The 21,091-nt window shown below is 49.8% G+C and overlaps 1 protein-coding gene across 4 annotated transcripts in view; it reads right to left on the bottom strand.

Moving 5' to 3' along the window:
- LOC140430398 (meckelin-like) overlaps positions 1 to 21,091 on the bottom strand; it is a 170,659-nt gene that overhangs the window by 55,185 nt on the left and 94,383 nt on the right. For all 4 annotated transcript variants that reach the window (XM_072517855.1, XM_072517856.1, XM_072517857.1 and 1 more), the window contains 3 exons: positions 16,422 to 16,520; positions 6,844 to 6,942; positions 5,447 to 5,542 (listed from right to left, as the gene is read on the bottom strand). In XM_072517855.1, the coding sequence (XP_072373956.1) occupies positions 5,447 to 5,542; positions 6,844 to 6,942; positions 16,422 to 16,520 (294 nt within the window). The remainder of the gene's footprint in view (positions 1 to 5,446; positions 5,543 to 6,843; positions 6,943 to 16,421; positions 16,521 to 21,091) is intronic.

Raw genomic sequence — 21,091 nt, 5'->3', positions numbered from 1 at the left:
AACGGGAACAGGCAGCGTACACCTGCATTTCCTGCTTCACGTACCGACCTGCCTTTAACCCAGGTTCACCTGAAGACGGGTCTTGGCTTCGACTCCCCGTGTGCAGGGGCACAGGACCGTCACAAATAGTTTCCAAGCGTTATCAGCCTGACATTCGAATCAGGGCATTGGGGATAAATAGACGGCAATGGTGTGGTGAATGATATCTGTATACATATGTACCCTTAATGCGTAGGCCCCTTTAAGACCGGGTTTAGAACCCTGGGGAACTCCGCCCCCAGGGAGATGTATAAAAGGTTACGTTCAGTAGGCAGCGTGCAGTGAGCACACTTCTTGGCAACTGTCTGGTTTTCTGGTTATTAAAGCCTTTGTACTATCGAACTCCTCTCCTGAGTCGTATTTGAGGGTATCTCAAACGGGCCAACGGAAAGACACACAATTGTTCCTCACATAGGTCAGGCTTTTACGGACCCTCACAGCGTGCCCCCCACACTCCCCGGTGGGCCATTTAAATTGCTGTTTACTTCAGCGGGACCGTAATAACCCGTCGGGCGAGAGGGGCCTTAAAATCTTGGCCATATCCCCAAAAATCACACTGGGGCATAAAATACATCTGCTCAAATTGCATAAAGAAAGATCTCAGAGGAAGATGCTCGGCGACTGTCCCCAAAGCGACAAGTAGTTGGAAATTCTCCAAGAATCCAAGAGGAGAGAACCGGGACAGCGAAAACAGCGCCGGAGGAGAGAGCCGGGAGATTTAAAAAGCGCGGGAGGAGAGAGCCGGGACAGCGAAAACAGCGCGGGACCAGAGAGAGCCTGGACAGCGAAAACAGCGCCAGAAGAGAGAGCCAGGAGATTTAAAAAGCGCGGGAGGAGAGAGCCGGGACAGTGCTGGGAGAGGTGAGTGCACAAAAGGTGTGGCAGGAGTGCCTTTAGTCGCGGAGTGCTGATTGGAACAGAGTGCATCTGAGTTTAGGTGAGTGACTGAGTGCTGATTGGAACAGAGTGCATCTGAGTTTAGGTGAGTGACTGAGTGCTGATTGGAACAGAGTGCATCTGAGTTTAGGCGAGTGACTGAGTTCGGGTGAGTGGCCAGAGAGGGCTGCGTTTTTGTTGGTGTTCGGGTTTATCCTTGAGTTTATACAAAAAACAAATGTTTTAAAAAAAATATTTAAATTAATTAACTAGTTGAATATGGCTGGACAGGTGATGTGCTGTTGCTGTATGATGATGGAACTGGTGGATCCCATTGAGACCGTCAGTGACCACATCTGCAGCAAGTGTTGGCTGCTCGAGGAATTTCGGCTCAGAATTGATGAGCTGGAGACCGAGCTGCACACACTGCGGCACATCAGGGAGGGGGAACATTACCTGGACGCTTTGTTTCAGGAGGCAGTCACACCCGGTAGAATAAGTTCTGTTAATTCGGTCAGTGGTCAGGGATAGAGTGGTGTGACTGCAAGGGAGGCAGGTAGGGGGATCCTGAGTTTAGGAGCCTCAGCCCTTGACCTTGTCCAACAGGTATGAGGTACTTGCTCCCTGTGTGGATGAGGAAGAGGGTAGTAGGGAGGATGCGTTGACTGACCACTGCACCGTGGTACAGGAAGCCATTCAAGAGGGGGGAGCAAAAAGACAAGTGGTAGTTGTAGGGGATTCTATAATTAGGGGGATTGATGGCATCCTTTGTAAGCCAGATCGAGAGTCCCGCATGGTATGTTGCCTGCCCGGTGCCAGGGTGAGGGACATCTCTGATCGGCTTGAAAGGATTTTGGAGAGGGAGGGGGAGGATCCAGTTGTTGTGGTCCACGTTGGGACTAACAACATAGGTAAGACTAGGAAAGAGGACCTGTTTGGGGATTATCAAACACTAGGGACTAAATTAAAGAGCAGGTCCTCCAGGGTTATAATCTCTGGATTACTACCCGAGCCACGTGCCAATTGGCATAGGGTTGAGAAAATTAGAGAAGTTAACACGTGGCTAAAGGAGTGGTGCGGGAAGGGATTCCATTTCATGGGGCATTGGCATCAGTACTGGGGCAGGAGGGACCTGTACCGTTGGGACGGTCTTCACCTGAACCATTCTGGGACCAGTGTTCTAGCGAATAGGATAAATAGGTTGGTCACAAGGACTTTAAACTAGCAAGTTGGGGGGAAGGGAAGTGTAAAGCTATGGACAGTATAATGGTTAATGGAGATCAAGGCAGCAGGTTACGTGACAGGTTATTATGGAGAGATATGGGTTCAAAGACAAGGAAAATTAGGAGAAAGGGTAAGAGGAAAAATAAATTGCGAAAAGTTTATGATTAAGGTGTAAGGATTCATAACAAAGACATAAAAAAACAGCATAAGTGTACTTTACCTGAATGCTCGTAGTATACAAAATAAGGTAAATGAGTTGATGGCGCAAATCATCGTGAATGACTATGATTTAGTGGCCATTACTGAAACATGGTTAAAAGATGGTCACGACTGGGAGTTAAATATCCAAGGGTATCAGACTATACGAAAGGATAGAATGGACGGTAAGGGCGGTGGTGTAGCTTTGTTGTTTAAGGATGGCACCCGCGGAGGCAATAGTAAGGGATGATATTGGTGCTATGGAGGACAAGGTTGAGTCAATTTGGGTGGAAATCAGGAATAGTAAGGCGAAAAGGTCACTGATAGGAGTAGTCTATAAGGCCACCAAATAGTAACAGGATGGTAGGGCAGGCAATAAGCAAAGAAATAACGGATGCATGTAGAAATGGTACAGCGGTTATCATGGGAGATTTTAATCTGCATATCGATTGGTTTAACCAGGTTGGTAAAGGCAGCCTTGAGGAGGAGTTTATAGAATGTGCCCGGGATAATTTCCTGGAACAGTATGTAATGGAACCTACAAGGGAACAAGCGGTCCTAGATCTGGTCCTGTGTAATGAGGCAGGATTGATTAATGATCTCATAGTTCGGGATCCTCTTGGAAGGAGCGACCACAATATGGTGGAATTTAAAATACAGTTGGAGGATGACAAGGTAAAATCAAACACTAGTGTTGTGTGCTTAAACAAAGGCGATTATAATGGGATGAGCGAAGAACTAGCTAAGGTAGACTAGGAGCAAAGACTTCATGGTGAAGCTGTTGAGGAACAATGGAGAACCTTCCGAGCGATCTTTGACAGTGTTCAGAAAAGGTTCATACCGACAAAAAAGAAAGACGGTAGAAAGGGGAAAAATCGACCGTGGATATCTAAGGAGGTGAGGGAGAGTATCAAATTGAAGGAAAAAACATACAAAGTGGCAAAAATTAGTGGGAGACTAGAGGACTGGGAAGTCTTTAGGGGACAACAGAAAGCTACTAAAAAAGCCATTAAGAAGAGTAAGGTAGACTATGAAAGTAAACTGGCTCAGAACATAAAAGCAGATAGTAAAAGCTTCTACAAATATATAAGACAAAAAAGAGTGGCTAAGGTAAATATTGGTCCTTTGGAAGATGAGAAGGGAGATTTAATAATAGGAGACGGGGAAATGGCTGAGGAGCTGAACAGGTTTTTTGGGTCAGTCTTCACAGTGGAGGACACAAATAACATGCCAGTGACCGATGGAAATAAGGATATGATAGGTGAGGACCTTGAGATGATTGTAATCACTAAGGAGGCAGTATTGGGCAAGCTAATGGGGCTAAAGGTAGACAAGTCTCCTGGCCCTGATGGGATGCATGCCAGAGTGTTAAAAGAGATGGCTAGGGAAATTGTAAACGCACTAGTGATAATTTATCAAAATTCACTAGACTCTGGGGTGGTGCCAGAGGATTGGAAAGTAGCAAACGTGACACCGCTGTTTAAAAAAGGTCGGCAGAAAGCGGGTAATTATAGGCCGGTAAGCTTAACTTCGGTTGTAGGGAAAGTGCTGGAATCTATCATTAAGGAGGAAATAGCAGGGCACCTGGAGGGAAATTGCCCCATTGGGCAGACGCAGCATGGGTTCACAAAGGGTAGGTCGTGTCTGACTAATTTGGTAGAATTTTTTGAGGACGTTACCAGTGCAGTCGATAACGGGGAGCCAATGGATGTGGTATATCTGGATTTCCGGAAAGCTTTTGACAAGGTGCCACACAAAAGGTTGCTGCATAAACTAAAGATGCATGGCATTGAGGGTAAAGTGGTAGCATGGGTAGAGGATTGGTTAACTAACAGAAAGCAGAGAGTGGGGATAAATGGGTGTTTCTCTGGTTGGCAACCTGTAACTAGTGGGGTCCCTCAAGGATCAGTGTTGGGCCCGCAGTTGTTCACAACTTACATAGACGATTTGGAATTGGGGACCAAGTGCAATGTGTCAAAGTTTGCAGACGACACTAAGATGAGTGGTAAAGCAAAAAGTGCAGAGGATACCGGAAGTCTGCAGAAGGATTTGGATAGGTTAGGTGAATGGGCTAGGGTCTGGCAGATGGAATTCAATGTTGCTAAGTGTGAGGCTATCCTTTTTGGGAGGAATAACAGCAGAATGGATTATTATTTAAATGGTAAGATGTTAAAACATGCTGCTGTGCAGAGGGGCCTGGGTGTGCTGGTGCACGAGTCGCAAAAAGTTGGTGTGCAGGCGCAACAGGTGATTAAGAAGGCTAATCGAGTTTTGTTTTTCATTGCTAGAGGGATGGAGTTCAAGACTAGTGAGGTTATGCTGCAATTGTATAGGGTGTTGGTGAGGCCGCATCTGGAGTATTGTGTTCAGTTTTGGTCTCCTTTCCTGAGAAAGGACATATTGGCACTGGAGGGAGTGCAGAGGAGATTCACTAGGTTGATCCCAGAGTTGAGGGGATTAGATTATGAAGAGAGGTTGAGTAGACTGGGACTGTACTCATTGGAGTTTAGAAGGATGCGGGGGGGATCTTATTGAGACATATAAAATTATGAAGGGAATAGATAGGATAGATGCGGGCAGGTTGTTTCCACTGGTCGGGGAAAGCAGAACTAGGGGGCATAGCCTCAAAACAAGGGGAGGTAGATTTAGGACGGAGTGTAGGAGGAACTTCTTCACCCAAAGGGTGAATCTCTGGAATTCCTTGCCCAGTGAAGCAGTTGAGGCTCCTTCTTTCAACGTTTTTAAGAAAAAGATAGATGCCTTTCTAAAGAATAAAGGGATTCGGGGATATGATGTACGGGCCGGAGAGTGGAACTGAGTCCACAAAGATCAACCATGATCTCATTAAATATGGAGCAGGCTCGAGGGGCCAGATGGCCGACTCCTGTTCCTAGTTCTTATGTAATCCTTATTCCTAAAAAGCAGCTACTGAAATCCATTCTTATTGGTGTTGGCGTTTTGCAGTTTTAGTCGCCCTGGATGACGATCTGAAGAGTGAGGGGAGGGAAAGTGCTAGACCCACATTAAACGGCAGGCATTCGAGGCTGAACAGAGGTTTCAGAGGCACCAGGAGGAAGTTCACCAGACGCGTCCGCTGCTAACGTTGTACCTTCAATCCAAATGCACAAGACACATAGATGATGAAGTCAGTTTCAATCTTCCCACCAGCAGGGGGCAGTGTTACCTCAACTGTGGACTGCTGACCCTGTGAAGATATGTAAAAGGAAAGAAAGAGTGTATCAGCACCGAATGCTGTCTGCCCAACCCCATTTTCCACGCAGCTGGGTCTTGAACAATGTTTGAGCCTTCCTGACAATGTTGTGCATGCGTGACGTGGTACATTCCACTTAGATTTTAATGTTTGCCAAGGGAATATAATTTTAACAAAGGCCTTGCCCTACTGACCATCAGTTTAATCACGTCGTCCCCCTCACCCATTTCCTCCCATCAATTTATCAGAAGTATATCTTGATTCAAAGCTTGAGGATTCGTGACTTAATCAGGGGAGGTGCTTTAGCAAAGCAGGTAAGCTCAGTGTTGTGAAGGAACAGAATTAACATCAGGGGGACCTAAGTAAACTCTCCAAATCTGCCACCCTCCAAGATTCTGTGCTCCTCCTATTGTGCCTCTAGCATTCTCCTGGTTATCACCTCTGGATGCACCTTCAGCTGCCTCAAGCCGAGAAGCTTTGGAATTCCTCCCCTTAAGCCTCTCTGCCTCTCCAGGATACTTAAGGATTATTAAAACCCACCTTCACGACCATATTTTTGGTCACCTGTCCCAATATCTCCTCATGTGACTCAGTGTCAAACCTTTGTCTGATGACGGTCCTGTGAAGCGCTTTGAGATCCTGTACCATGTTAAAGGTGCTACATAAATGTAAGCTGTTGTTGTAGTGTCATCATCCTTCCTGGTAGGCGATGATGTGCAGCACATCGTTCACAGAACAGCACACTGCCAGACCTGACCTTCTGTCCATTGGTTTCAATATATTACAGAACCGTGGCTGGGTTATTCCTCAGTGGGCGCCCCCCCCCCCCCCCCCCCCCCCATCGCCCACTGGAGTCAGAAGGTTTCGGGCTAAGTCCTACTCCAGGGATGGGAGTACAGAACCCGGGCTGACACTCCAACATCGGCACTGAGGCAATGTTGGACAGTCAGGTGGGATGGTAAACCGAGGCAGTGTCTGCTCTCTCAGGTGGAGTCAATTGATCCCACGGCCATTAGTTTGGAAGGCGGGAGTAGGGGGTTGGGGGGATTCTTCCCGATGTCCTGGCTCTTACATATCCCACATCCAACAATCCAACACTACCAGAAAACAGAATTTTCTGTGCTTAATGTTTGTGGCTTCTTGCTGATATGACAACAGTGACTGCACTTCCAAATATTTCTTTGACATTAAAGCGCTTCTGAAAAGCCCTGAGTACTGAACGACTCTACATAAATGCAAATCTTCCTTCCCCTTGAGTGTTTGGCTGCTGGTCAGTAATAGACTGTGACCCTTACCTTGTACACGATGAGCCAGTAAACGCCCGTACCAAACGTAACAAGGAAAAAGGTATTGGACAGGGCACCAGCAAAGTAGGCAAAATACTTCACAATTGTCTGCGTTAAATAAAAGGAGAAAATTAGGAACAAAATAGAACAGGACAGCATACTAATAATAATCTTTATTATTGTCGCAAGTAGGCTTACATTAACACTGCAATGAAGTTACTGTGAAAAGCCCCTAGTCGCCACACTGCGGCGCCTGTTCGGGTACACAGAGGGAGAATTCAGAATGTCCAATTCACCTAACAAGCACGTCTTTCGGGACTTGTGGGAGGAAACCGGAGCAACCGGCGGAAACCCACGCAGACACGCGGAGAACGTGCAGACTTCACACAGACAGTGAGCCAAGTGGGAATCGAACCTGGGACAATGACACTATGAAGCAACAGTGCTAACCACTGTGCTACCGTGCCGCCCTATCAACGACCGTTGAAAGGTAAGTGATAAGAATGGATCAATTTTGACTTCCGGTTGCGGCAATGACCAGCTAAGCCGCACGTCTCGGCACCTCCCGTTTCAACGGACTTTTGGGCTCCTATCGGGAGACCCAACGGAAATATTTTGCGGCCAAACCCAGTGTGAGGTGACAAAGGAAGGAGTCCCCCCAGGTGTGGATGGAAAGGAGCGACAGTAGTGGCCAGATTGCGGAGGCTCCTTTGGAGCAGCGGCAGAGAAGAGAAGGGAGAAGCAAGATGGCGGCCGAGGGAGCCCAGATGGTATGGGGCCCGGAACAGCAGGAGTTCCTCCGACGATGTGTGGAGGAGCTCAAGAAAGAGGTGCTGGCGCCGATGTTACTGGCAATCGAGGGACTAAAGGAAACACAAAAGGTCCAGGCGATGGACCTCTGCGGAGTGAAGGCAAAGGCAGCCGAGAACGAAGACGAGATACAGGGTCTGGTGGTAAAAACGGAGACGCACGAGGCACTACACAAGAGGTGCATAGAAAGGCTGGAAGCCCTGGAGAACAGCTCGAGGAGGAAGAACCTACGGATTTTAGGTCTCCTCGAAGGAACAGAGGGAGCTGATGCTGGGACGTATGTGAGTATGATGCTCCATACTCTAATGGGAGCTGAGGCCCCAACGGGCCCCCTGGAAGTGGAGGGAGCGTACCGGGTCCTCGTGAGAAGACCAAAGGCAGGTGAAACACCAAGAGCAATAGTGGTGAAGTTCCATCGCTACAGGGACAGGGAGATGGTCCTGAGCTGGGCTAAGAAGACACGGAGTAGCAAGTGGGAGAACGCGGTGATACGCGTGTATCAAGACTGGAGTGCGGAGGTGGCGAGAAGGAGGGCGAGTTTCAACCGGGCCAAGGCGGTGCTCCATAGGAAGAAGGTCAAATTCGGGATGCTGCAGCCGGCGAGATTGTGGGTCACACATCAGGGCAAACACCACTACTTCGAGAGGCATGGACATTCATTCAGGAAGAGAAATTGGACTAGACTTGAGAAATTGATGCCCGGAGAGGGGTAGCGAGGTGGTGGCACAGAAATGTAAAGTGGGGAGAGGGGAGGGCTAATGTATAATAATATTGGACGGGGAATTTTTCTCCCCCCGATGTGGGGGACATGAAGAAATGTGGGCGCCGGTGGAAAAGGGGACAGGGAAGGGGAATGAGGGAACTGCGCCATTAGGGGCGGGGCCGAGAGGAAGGCGCGGGTATTTCCCCGCGCTATGGAAACTATGGCGGGAAAAAGGGCGCAGGAAGGAAGGGGGCCTCACACGCAGGGAGGTCAAAGGATGAACGGGGGAAGCCGAGGTCAGCCAGAGTTAGCTGACATCCGGAAGCAATATGGGGGAGTAGTCAAGCTAGAGGGGGATCTGGGGGGGGGGGGGGGGTTAACTGGGTTGCTGCTGCTGAGAGTAAGGGGGAGCTGATACGAGACGAGGTGGTCGGGACGGGAGGGTGCCGTCTGGGGGACAGACGGGTGCGTGAGACCTGGGTGAGGAGATGGTTTAAAAAAGGGGATGGCTAGTCGACGATGGGGGGGGGGTGAATGGCCCCCCAATCCGGCTGATCACGTGGAATGTGAGAGGTTTAAATGGGCCGATGAAGAGGGCAAGGGTGTTTGCGCACTTAAAGAGACTGAAGGCGGACGTAGTTATGCTCCAGGAGACGCACCTGAAGTTGGCGGATCAGGTTGGACTAAGGAAAGGATGGGTGGGACAGGTATTCCACTCAGGGTTGGACGCGAAAAACAGAGGGGTGGCAATACTGGTGGGGAAACGTGTATCGTTCGAGGCTAAGACCATAGTGGTGGACAGTGGGGGCAGGTATGTGATGGTGAGTGGCAGATTGCAGGGTGAGGCGGTTGTGCTGGTGAACGAATATGCCCCGAACTGGGATGATGCGGGATTCATGAAGCGAATGCTGGGACGTATCCCGGACCTGGAGGTGGGAAACTTGTCAATGGGGGGGGGGGACTTTAACACAGTGCTTGACCCAGGGCTGGACCTGTCCAGATCCAGGACCGGGAGAAGGCCGTCAGCGGCCAAGGTGCTTAAGGGATTCACGGAGCAAATGGGGGAGTGGATCCGTGGAGATTCGCCAGACCGATGGATAAAGAGTTTTTCTTTTCCTCCCACGTCCATAAGGTATATTCCCGGATAGACTTTTTTGTTTTGGAAGGGCCCTGATCCCGAAAGTGGCAGGAACGGAGTACTCGGCCATAGTCGGTTCAGACCACGCCCCGCATTGGGTGGAGCTGGAACTAGGAGAGGAAAGGGACCAGCGCCACTCTGGCGATTAGACATGGGACTACTGGCGGACGAGGGGGTATGCGGAAGGGTGAGGGGATGTATCGAAAGATACCTGGAGGTCAATGACGATGGAGAGGTCCAGGTGGGAGTAGTATGGGAAGCGCTGAAGGCGGTGGTTAGAGGAGAGCTGATCTCCATCAGAGCCCACAAGGGGTAACAAGAGGGTAAAGAAAGAGAGAGATTAGTAGGGGAAATTTTGAGGGTGGATAGGAAGTATGCGGAGGCCCCAGACGAAGGGCTATACAGGGAAAGACGAAGATTACAGACGGAGTTTGACCTGCTGACCACGGGAAAGGCAGAGACACAGTGGAGGAAGGCACAGGGGATACAATATGAATATGGGGAAAAGGCGAGCCGGCTGCTGGCCCAACAAATTCGGAAGAGGGGGGCGGCGAGAGAGATTGGAGGAGTTAGGGACGAAACGGGAAAGATGGAGCAGAGAGCAGGGAAAGTGAACAAAGTGTTCAAGACATTCTATGAGAGGCTGTACAAGTCCCAACCTCCGGAGGGGAATGAGGGAATGATACACTTTTTGGACCAGCTCGAGTTCCCGAGGGTGGAGGGGCAGGAGGTGGCAGGTCTGGGGGCGCAGATTGAGGTGGATGAGGTGATCAAAGGAATTGGGAACATGCAAGCAGGGAAGGCCCCGGGACCAGACGGGTTCCCGGTGGAATTTTATTGGAAGTATATGGACCTGTTGGCCCCACTTTTGGCGAGAACCTTTAATGAGGCGTAGGAAAGGGGGACATTACCCCCGACAATGTTGGAGGCGACGATATCGCTAATTCTGAAACGAGACAAAGACCCGCTGCAGTGCGGGTCATACAGGCCCATCTCCCTCCTAAACGTAGACGCCAAACTGCTGGCCAAAGTGATGGCGACAAGGATAGACGATTGTGTCCCGGGGTGGTACATGACGACCAGACAGGGTTTGTTAAGGGGAGACAACTGAATGCCAATGTACGAAGGTTGCTGGGGGTGATGATGATGCCCCCACCGGAGGGGGAGGCAGAGATAGTGGTGGCGATGGATGCAGAGAAGGCATTCGATAGGGTGGAGTGGGACTATTTGTGGGAGGTGCTGAAGAGATTTGGGTTCAGGGAGGGGTTCATTAGATGGGTTAGACTCCTGTATGCGGCCCCGGTGGCAAGCGTCGTTACAAACAGGCAAAGATCGGGATACGTTCGATTACATAGGGGTACAAGACAAGGGTGCCCCCTGTCCCCGTTACTGTTTGCGTTGGCAATTGAACCATTGGCCATAGCGCTGAGGGACTCTAAGAAGTGGAGGGGGGTGCTTAGAGGGGGAGAGGAACATCGAGTGTCACTATATGCAGACCATTTGCTGCTATATGTGGCGGACCCGGTAGAGGGGATGCCAGAAGTAATGCAGATACTCAGGGAGTTTGGAGAGTTCTCGGGATACAAATTAAATATGGGAAAGAGCGAACTTTTTGTGATGCACCCCGGGGAACAGGGCAGGGGGATAGATGCTCTGCCGCTGAGGAGAGTAGCAAGGAATTTTCGATACCTGGGAATTCAGTTGGCCAGGAACTGGGGAACCCTACAAAACTTAACCTGACGCGATTGGTAGAGCAGACGGAGGAGGACTTTAAGAGGTGGGATATGGTGCCCCTGTCATTGGCGGGCAGAGTACAGGCGGTTAAAATGGTGGTCCTCCCGAGGTTTCATTTCGTGTTTCAGTACCTCCCCATCCTGATTACAAAGGCCTTCTTCAAAAAAAAGACAGGAGCATTATGAGCTTTGCGTGGGCGGGAAAGACCTCGAGGGTAAAGAGGGGGTTCCTGCAGCGCAGTAGGGACAGAGGGGGATTGGCACTGCCGAGTCTGAGTGACTACTATTGGGCCGCCAATGTGTCGATGGTCTGTAAGTGGATGAGGGAAGAAGAAGGTGCGGCGTGGAAAAGGTTGGAGATGGCGTCCTGTAAGGGAACGAGTCTAAAAGCGCTGGCGACGGCGCCGCTACCGTTCTCCCCGAAAAGGTACACCACAAACCCAGTGGTGGTGGAGACCTTGAAGATCTGGGGGCAGTGGCGACGACATAGGGGAGTGACGAGTGCCTCGGTGTGGTCCCCGATAAGGAATAACCACAGGTTTGTCCCGGGGAGGATAGATGGGGGATTTCAATGTTGGCAGCGAGCAGGAATTAGGAAGCTGAAGGACCTGTTTGTGGACGGGACGTTTGCGAGTTTTGGAGCATTGGAAGAAAAACATAAGTTGCCACCAGGGAATGCTTTCCGATACATGCAAGTGAGGCAACAGGTGAGGGAATTTCCGCGGCTCCCGACACAAGGGGTCCAGTATAGAGTGATTTCGGGGGCATGGGTTGGAGAAGGTAAAGTGTCCAAAATATACAGGGAGATGAGAGTCGAGGGGGAGGCGATGGTAGAGGAGCTGAAGGGAAAATGGGAAGAGGAGCTGGGGGAAGAGATTGAGGAGGGGCTGTGGGCAGATGCCCTAAGTAGGGTAAATTCCTCGTCCTCGTGTGCCAGACTTAGCCTGATTCAATTTAAGGTTCTACATAGAGCACATATGACGGGAGCAAGACTGAGCAGGTTTTTTGGGGTGGAGGACAGGTGTGGGAGGTGCTCGGGAAGCTCGGCGAACCACATGTTCTGGTCGTGTCCGGCACTGCATGAGTTCTGGGTGGGTGTGACAAGAGTGATCTCAAAGGTGGTGGGGGTCCGGGTCAAACCAAGCTGGGGGTTGGCTATATTTGGGGTTGCAGAAGAACCGGGAGTGCAGGAGGCGAAAGAGGCCGACGTTCTGGCCTTTGCGTCCCTAGTAGCCCGGCGAAGGATTCTACTTATGTGGAAAGAAGCGAAGCCCCTGGGCGTGGAGGCCTGGATAAACGACATGGCAGGGTTCATAAGACTGGAACGAATAAAATATGCGTTAAGAGGATCGGCTCAGGGGTTCACCAGGCGGTGGCAACCGTTCCTTGACTATCTCGCGGAACAATAATGGAAAAACAGAAAAGACAGCAGCAGCAACCCAGGGGGGAGGGGGGAGGGGGGGGGAAGGATTATTCTGTGTTCTTGTTTTTTCTTAGTTAGTTGTTGATATTTGCTTTTTGTTTATTTATTTTTCCATCTGTTGTTAGTTTAATATATTATTTAAATAACGTTTAATGTACATTCCTTTATTAAGTTGTAAAAACGGAAAATCTTTGTTTGAAAAACTTCAATAAAATATATTTCAAAAAAAAAGAATGGATCAATTTTCTTGTGTAAATGTCACTAAAGATTCAAATATGCAGTGTCAGCAATTTGAACTGTAACCGGGCACTGTCCAGATACATCTGGAACTTTTCAGCGAGGAAACCAAGTTCTTCTTGCAGTTCTTGATGACATACCTGGACTCTGACCTCCGAGGATGCCTACGCAGTGAGCGGGTGCGATGCTGTCATTCCCCACCTCCCTCACTCTCCACATTTACAATCCATCTGGCTGAGTCAGATTGTCGAATTAGTGCTGAACTTTAGCACCATTCCCCCCAGGGTGACTGTTCCCAGAGAGCACGTCATGTCTGGAGGTGTACGCGAGCTGCTAAACGTGGACTGCGGGTAAAGGGGTAAGGGGCAGGAGCACGTTGGCATTTAGGAACAAGGTTCAGGATTATAGGATGCTTTACTTCCATGTGGGTGAAAGGAATAGTCCAGTGACAGATAGCTAATGTTATCAGAATTAGCATCTTTAAGAACAGCTCAGGTAATATCCAGTCAGGAATGGGATTGAGCAATACAAGTTTAGACAAGAATGATCAAATACTCAATCAACACAACAACCACATGACTGTGACTGCACGCCAGGCCAGAACTAGCTGGGAAACCTTGAACCCAAAGTTATTGATTTTCTGTTCATTTAAATTTATAGATTTTTAAAAAAAATATGGGGAGATGGTGATAATATCACTGAACTGGTATTCCAGAGGCCCAACCCAATGTTTTTAGGACATGGGTTCAATTCTCACCACAGCAGCTGGTGGAATTTGAATTAGATCAATAAAACTGGAATATAAACCTAACTTCAGTAACGCTGACCGTGAAACTATCATCGATTGTCGTAAAGATTCACGGGGTACACAAATGTCTTTTAGGGAAGGGAATTTGCTGTTCTTAACCCGGTCTGGCCGACATGTGACACCAGAGCCACAGCCATGGGGTTGACCCTTAATTACTCCCTGAAGGGTTCAGTTCAAGGGCAATTAGAAACACGGAAGCCAGGATCAGGACTAGGCCATTGGGCTCTTTGAGCCTGCTACGGAAACATACATCCAATGGCCATCCATTAGGGATGGGCATCCAACAGCTAATCCATTAGGCGGGGGAGGGGGTGGTAAACTTAAGTTTTAGTTTCTTTTTTTTTGAAGTTCCCTGCAACTCTGAGGGCTGGTTTAGATGCCTGCACTATAATGTAAAGGTTTACGACGTTAAGCAAAATGTAGGGTTGATAAAACCAGACTGTTGCTTAGCAACCAGAAGCCCACACCGGTAGAAGCAAAGGACAGGGAAGTACAGGGCGGCTTTCCCAAAAGGAAGTCCCAGAAACCAAGGAGAGAAACGGAGGAAAGTTCCAGGAAAACTGTGATGTCAAAGGAACAAAGAACAGGAATGTGAGCACGGTCCTGTTCAGCGAAATTACAGCAAGGGGCGAAGAAAAGGCTCTGAAGTAGAAACCGCTGAAAGGAGCAGACTTAAAGTTAGCTGGCAAGAAGCCAGACATCTGAGGTACTCAGAAAGGTTGGTGACTCCTTATTGCAGGCCTGTGAAGCAGCAGTATTTTGTTGGCATGACTGAGTACCTGAGAGTGCCTGAGGAAGGCGAAGCTTACATGCATGTGGTGATCCAGGGCAGAGGAATACCAAAAAGAGAGGTTGAAACCCTGGAGGTGGATCCTTGGTGAAAGTATCCGAGAGAAAGCGACTTTTGGGAGCAGATTCTGAGGTGTGTTCTTCGAGAGATGAGATTTGAAACTCTTGTGAGACCAGATAGCTCACAGTGTGACAAGCATCTGGTGGCGGTGTGTTGGTAGATGGGGTGGGATGGTGGGTGGACGGCGAACGATGAGTAATTCGCAGAAGTTGCTTGGGTGGAATCTGTCACTTGGTTTCAGAGTGTGCAGTGTCTGGCCACATTTCACTTATTGCTTTACATGGGCTGTGTACTTCCTGAGAACATTAGAGTATATGACAGATTTTGTAACTTGTATTCTCCTTACAAATCTGTACGGGTATGGTTGGAGTGAAAGAGTAGTATATTATAGTTAATCATTTCTTGTTTAATCAAAGTTTTATTATTTTCTTTAAAGTTTCTAGGCAGTCCCGTGACTCCACATCTCGAACCAAAAAATAAAAGTTAGGAGCTATCAAGCGAGGCTCCACCCTGGAATCTGGCCTGTCACATCAGCTGGGATCATAACATAGACAAGGTAAAAGTTTTAAAATGGGGTAAGGCCAATACCAAGCTGAAATCTGGGCCGAGATTCTCCCCTACCCGGCTGGGGGGGGGGGGGGGGGGGGGGGGGGGGGGGGGGTGGGGGGTGGTGGTGGTCCCGGGGGGATGGAGAGGCGGGAACTACTCCGGCGGCGGGCCGCCCCACCTTGAGGGGGGTCTCTTACACGTCGGCCATGGTGAAGACTGTGGCCGAGGCGGAGGGATAAGAGTACCCCCACGGCACAGGCCCGCCCGCGGATCGGTGGGCCCCGATCGTGGGCCAGGCCCCCCGCGCATGCGCCGCCCGGAGATGTCATTTCCGCGCCAGCTGGCGGGGCACCAGAGGCCTTTTCCGCCATCTGGTTGGGCGGAAATTAGTCCGGCGCGGGCCTAGCCCCGCAAGGTTGGGGCTGAGCCCCCCAAGATGCGGAGGATTCCGCACCTTTGGGGCGGCACGATGCCCGACTGATTTGCGCCATTTTGGCGCCGGTCAGCGGACATCGCGCCGATACCAGAGAATTTCGCCCCAGATTGAAGGTAAATCAGTGTCAGTGTGGCAGGAGGTGGAGAGGTTTCAGGATAAGTACATTTCCGCAAAGAAGCATGGGACTGACAAATCTAGATACCTCCCACCCCACCCCACCCATGGGTGCCAAAGAGCATAAAGGGTTGGATAAGACAAAAAAGAGAGCTGATGTCAGATAGTATGAGCTCCATGTTGGAGAAAGCCCAGAGGAGTGTAGACTGTGGCAGGAGTGAATTACAAATATGTAAAGAGGAAGAAAATAACTATTTAAATAGTAGGGCCTATTTATAGACACAATAGTGTGGATATCAAAGACTTAATAATAATCTTTTTTAGTGTAACAAGTCGGCTTACATTACACTGCAAATGAGAGGAAGATCCTATTTCCCATAGCAGAGAGGTTGGGAAATACCTGGGTTATGAACCAAGAGTTGGAAAATAGATTAGGTTGGATAGTATTTTTATGGCTGGCACAGACAGGATGGGCTGAGTGGTTTCCTGTGCTGTACATTTTCTATTTTCCGATGTTTATGGGCACGGGGTGCAGTTATCGACACGGAATACAGTGTATGAGCTGTTCACACTGGGTTTGGGGTGACTACGAGCTGCATAAAAACCTTGCTGTGCACAAATTGGCTCCCACAGTTCCTACATTAAAACCTCGCTTTTAATTTCTTCTGCAACAGCGTGCATTTATTTAGCAGTTTCATCATAATAAACACTCTCAGGGCCGATACAAGTATTATCAAACAAAATCAGACACCACATCACATAAGGAGACACCAGGCCTGTACTTACCACCACGTCTATAAATTCTAGTCCGCTCCTCCGCCTCCAGCTGCTTGTCTCCAGCATGGCAATGAAAACAGCCAGAGACCCAAGAACGCCCAGGGCTATCTACAGTGAAATCAGATACAGCTGGTCAGAGGTGACTGAGAGCAAGTTCAAAGAGTGCAGAGTTTTATGGACTGTCATTAATAACAGACTTGTAAGATAGTCAACTTGAATAATTTAATTCATATTGAAATGAAATGAAAATCGCTTATTGTCACAAGTAGGCTTCAAATGAAGTTACTGTGAAAAGCCCCTAGTCGCCACATTCCGGCGCCTGTTCGGGGAGGCTGTTACGGGAATTGAACCGTGCTGCTGGCCTGCCTTGGTCTGCTTTCAAAGCCAGCGATTTAGCCCTGTGCTAAACAGCACAGTCGCTCGCTGGTACAGAACGTGAATCTTGTTGAAAAGAGAGATATGTTGCTGAACTCGTTTCATCTTGTACTCATCAGGACAAATGCAAGAATACCAAATTTCAAACAATCACAATTTATACTGCATGGAAAAAAAGGTGCTGCTTGGTTGGCAAGTTGGCTCGGATTGGCCGAGGCATTGCCACGGAGAAAGCAGCAGGAAAATATCGGCTCCCTCAGCTTTTGGATAATTTGAAAAGGCACAAAATTTAAACATGTTCCATTTGCTGGCAGAGAACGAGCCCACATTTGTCACTTTCAGCAAGCAGGAATGAGCCACATTGTGAGCTTGACTGATTATCTTAAATTGATTGTTGGCTTAGCTATTAAAAGGCACTTCACACAATTGAGCAACATAGTGCATAAATTTCAGTGCCGATGCAATGCCACGTACATCCCAGTGACTTGCTGAGTGAATCATAAAGCCTGTTCCTTTGGTTGTTTGTAACAGACCGCACTCAACCAGCCAGCGCTTGCACAAAACCCAAATAAAAAACATCTAGGGCGGGATTCTCTGACCTCCCGCCGAGTGGGAGAATCGCCGGGGGGGGGGGGCACGCCGGTCGAGGGCCGTTGGAAGCGGCCCGCCCGGCAATTCTCCGGGCCCCAATGGGCCGAGCAGACGTCTGTTTTTGGCCAGTCCCACTCAGCTCACGTACCGGCGGGACCTCACAGGTAAGTCGGCTGGGGCAGTCTTTGGGGGGTCGCGGGGGGATCCGATCCCGGGGTGGGCCTCCACGGGTGGCCTGGCCTGCGATCGGGGCCCACCGATCTGCTGGTGGGCCTGTTCCATGGGGGCACTTCTTCCTTCCGTGCAGGCCCCTGTAGGGCTCCGCCATGGCCGGCGCGGAGAAGAGAACCCCCCGTGGATGCACCAACATACGCCGGCTTGTCTGCGCATGCGAGGAACCACGCCGGCGGTTCCACGCATGCGCGCACTGTCCCTTCGCCGCTGGCTGGAGCGGCACCAACTCCTCCGCCGTCCGCCTAGCCCCCGAAAGTGCGGAGAATTTCGGGGGTTGTTGACGCCGGAGTGGTTGGCATCAGTTCTCCCGCCGGCGTGGGGACTTCGTCCCCAGAAGGGAGAATCCCGGCCCTACTGTTAGATGTGATTCTACCATTGGGCAGAACTTGCTGAACAATCCTGAGTGCACTAATAATACTTTACAGCCTTCTGGGATGGAACACAGATTTAAACAACTTCACACCCTGAACAGAGAGAGATGCCTATGGTCCATTGCGGACCATGTCTAATGTCTAAATCGGCGGCTGAATTGCAGCAACTCGATTTCAAAAGTAATTCAATGGGTGAGAAGTGTTTTCAGATATCCTAAGATCCCCTGATGTGACAAACAATCTCAACTGATCTAACTTTATCGCTTGTAGCTAGGTAAACAAATTTTGTTTCTGTGGCACTTGTAAAAATTTGGTAACTGCGCATTGGATATCATCAACATTCGAAGAAATTATTTTACACATATTTAAGTGTATAAAACAGAAAGTCCTGGAATAACTCACTATGTCTGGCACCAACTGTGGAGATTGAAACAGAGGCTTGGATTTTTGCAATGACAGGGAGCTTCTCGTCATTGAGAAAATGGTGGAAGGGGCCAAAAATTGGGAGTCCCAGCCTCCAACTTGGGCATCTACCATTTTCAAGGGGGTGGGAATTGGCTTAAGATTTGGGAAGGCATGTTTTGTGGAGGCAGCTGCACCTATGAATCTGCCGCTGCCTCCAGTGATGTCCAGTGTTCTTTAGCTGGGAGTGGAAAACACAGCGTGTGCATATTACACCTGGCAGGAGCTGGTCTGAATTTAACAGTCCTTTGGAAAGATGGGGTACCCTTTTGGAGAAGTAGGGTACCCCTTTGGATATAGTTCCAGGACACTCCTGGGGAGGTCAGGTGTCCTTTGATGGAGGTTAGGTTCCCCCTTAAGGGATAAGGTGCCCTTGGATTGATTAAATCATGAACAGTCAATCTCATTGGAACTGCCAAAAGTGTCAAAATGAACTGCCAAAGAGAGCTATCAAATCTTTGGGGGGGAAACTGCCTGGAGTGTTGGGACAAAATATATTGGGCAGAATCTTAGCATATTTTTACATAGTGTCGGGCTGGGACTGAAAACTGGCGTGTAGCTCTCCAGTTGCAAAACCCAGTTTTCACTCCAGATCCTGTGCCTCTCTGAGTGGAAGAAATGAGTGTGAATGGTTTACATTGTCACTCTGGCAGGGCGGGGCCCGATATAGCAAGGCCGGCTCGACAGAGACCACGGTGCTGTCTTTACAGGGCGCCCTCATGAAGATCAACTCACCCCCCCCCCTCCCCACGGAGGTATCGCTGGTATTCCTCCCACCCCCCCCCCCTCCCCCTCACCCACCACCACAGAATTATTGACGCAGTTCCTCCCCCACCCCACTGGCCGCTTCCCCCACCGTGACTACAAATTCCACCCTCACTGCCCGCTCCCCGCCATGCCGGCAAGTTCCCCTTTCAATGGCCTCGGTGCTCTCCCCCCACAGAACAAAATATTCCCCCCCCCCCCCCATTATGACTCCCCAAAGAGGAAACAACTAGCACTGCCCCCTTGGCACGGGTTGGCATTGCCCCCCCCCCACCCCCGAGGGCTATACTTACTCTTGTACCTCAGTAGGATGCGCTCAACCGACCAAGTCACTATTTAAAATTGCTGTTGTAAACCTCACCGGTGTAACGACAAAGAGCTTTGGCTTATGGATGATTAGTGTAAGGTCCCCCGCTCTCATACGCCTCAGTAAAGGTGTTGAAAATGGTGTGGAATTTGGCCTCTGAGTGTGCGAAAATACAACCATCATCTGCATACTGCAATTGGATGACAGAGGTTGAAGCGACCTTGGATTTGGCCTGCAGATGGTGGAGGTTGAAGAGATTCCTGGTTGTTCTGCAGTATAACTCGACTCCAACAGGGAGCTTGCTGGGGGTGAGATGGTGCAATGCAGCAAGGAAGATCGAAAAATGGTTTGACGGCAGTCCAAACGTCCATTGGACTGTGGATCTGTTGGTCAGGATCACAGCTGGCAGGTCACTGTGGAGGAGGTGGAGGATGGTGACAAACCTGTGGGGACAGTTGAAATGGAGGAGGACGCTCCGCAATCCCTCACGCTTGACAGTGTCAAAGGCCTTTGTGAGGTCAAAGAAGGACATGTGACTGTCGGGTGTCTGTGTGCAGTTTGCACGCTCTGCCCGTGTGTGCGTGGGTTTCCTCCGGGTGCTCCGCTTTCCTCCCACAGTCCAAAGATGTTCGGGTTAGGTGGATTGGCCATGCTAAATCGCCTCTTAGTGTCCGAAAGGTTGGGTGGGGTTACGGGGATAGGGCGGAGGATTGGGCCCAGAAGGGATGCTCTTTCTGAGGGTCGGTGCAGACTCGATGGGCCAAATGGCCTCCTTCTGAACTATAGGGATTCTATGATTCTATGAACAAGGGTGATGAGTGGAGGGGGTGCATGGATTGGCATAGGGGCTATAAAGGACATAGGTGCTGGTAGGGGATAAAGGTTGGCATGGAGGTTATAAGAGGCGGCGACGCGTGGACAGAGGGAACATGTTGGCATGAAGGATATCAGGAGCCATTGGGAGCGGGTATAGGTTGGCAGGGAGGGTGTGAGGGGCATAGATGGAGTACGGGGAATGAGGAGAATTGACGGGGTGAAGGCTGCTGGGCCATTCTATAATTTTTTGTTTTGAAAAAACATTGATGCAGGTCAGTGCACCAAGGCAGACTTTCCGCACAATCTGCCTCCACACCCAGGAGCCTCCGCATTCATTCCAAGAGCCCAACTCCCGGGAAACCCACCACCCTGGAATGAAAATCCGACCTTTCAGGCCACCTTCCCCCCGGATGTGGTTTGCGGAGTTGGGAAACATCCAGACTCAAAGAACAAAGAACAAAGAAAAGTACAGCATAGGAACAGGCCCTTCGGCCCTCCAAGCCTGCGCCGACCATGCTGCCCGTCTAAACGAAAATCTTCTACACTTTCTGGGTCCGTATCCCTCTATTCCCATCCTATTCATGTATTTGTCAAGATGCCCCTTAAATGTCACTATCGTCCCTGCTTCCACCACCTCCTCCGGCAGTGCGTTTCAGGCACCCACTACCCTCTGTGTAAAAAACTTGCCTCGTACATCTACTCTAAACCTTGCCCCTCGCACCTTAAACCTATGCCCCCTAGTAATTGACCACTCTACC

The sequence above is a fragment of the Scyliorhinus torazame genome, chromosome 10 (genome assembly GCF_047496885.1).
Source record: "Scyliorhinus torazame isolate Kashiwa2021f chromosome 10, sScyTor2.1, whole genome shotgun sequence".
In the NCBI taxonomy this organism is placed as follows: Eukaryota; Metazoa; Chordata; class Chondrichthyes; order Carcharhiniformes; family Scyliorhinidae; genus Scyliorhinus; species Scyliorhinus torazame.
The sequence above is the reverse complement of the archived record's forward strand: the minus strand, read 5'-3'. Positions and strand labels throughout refer to the sequence as shown.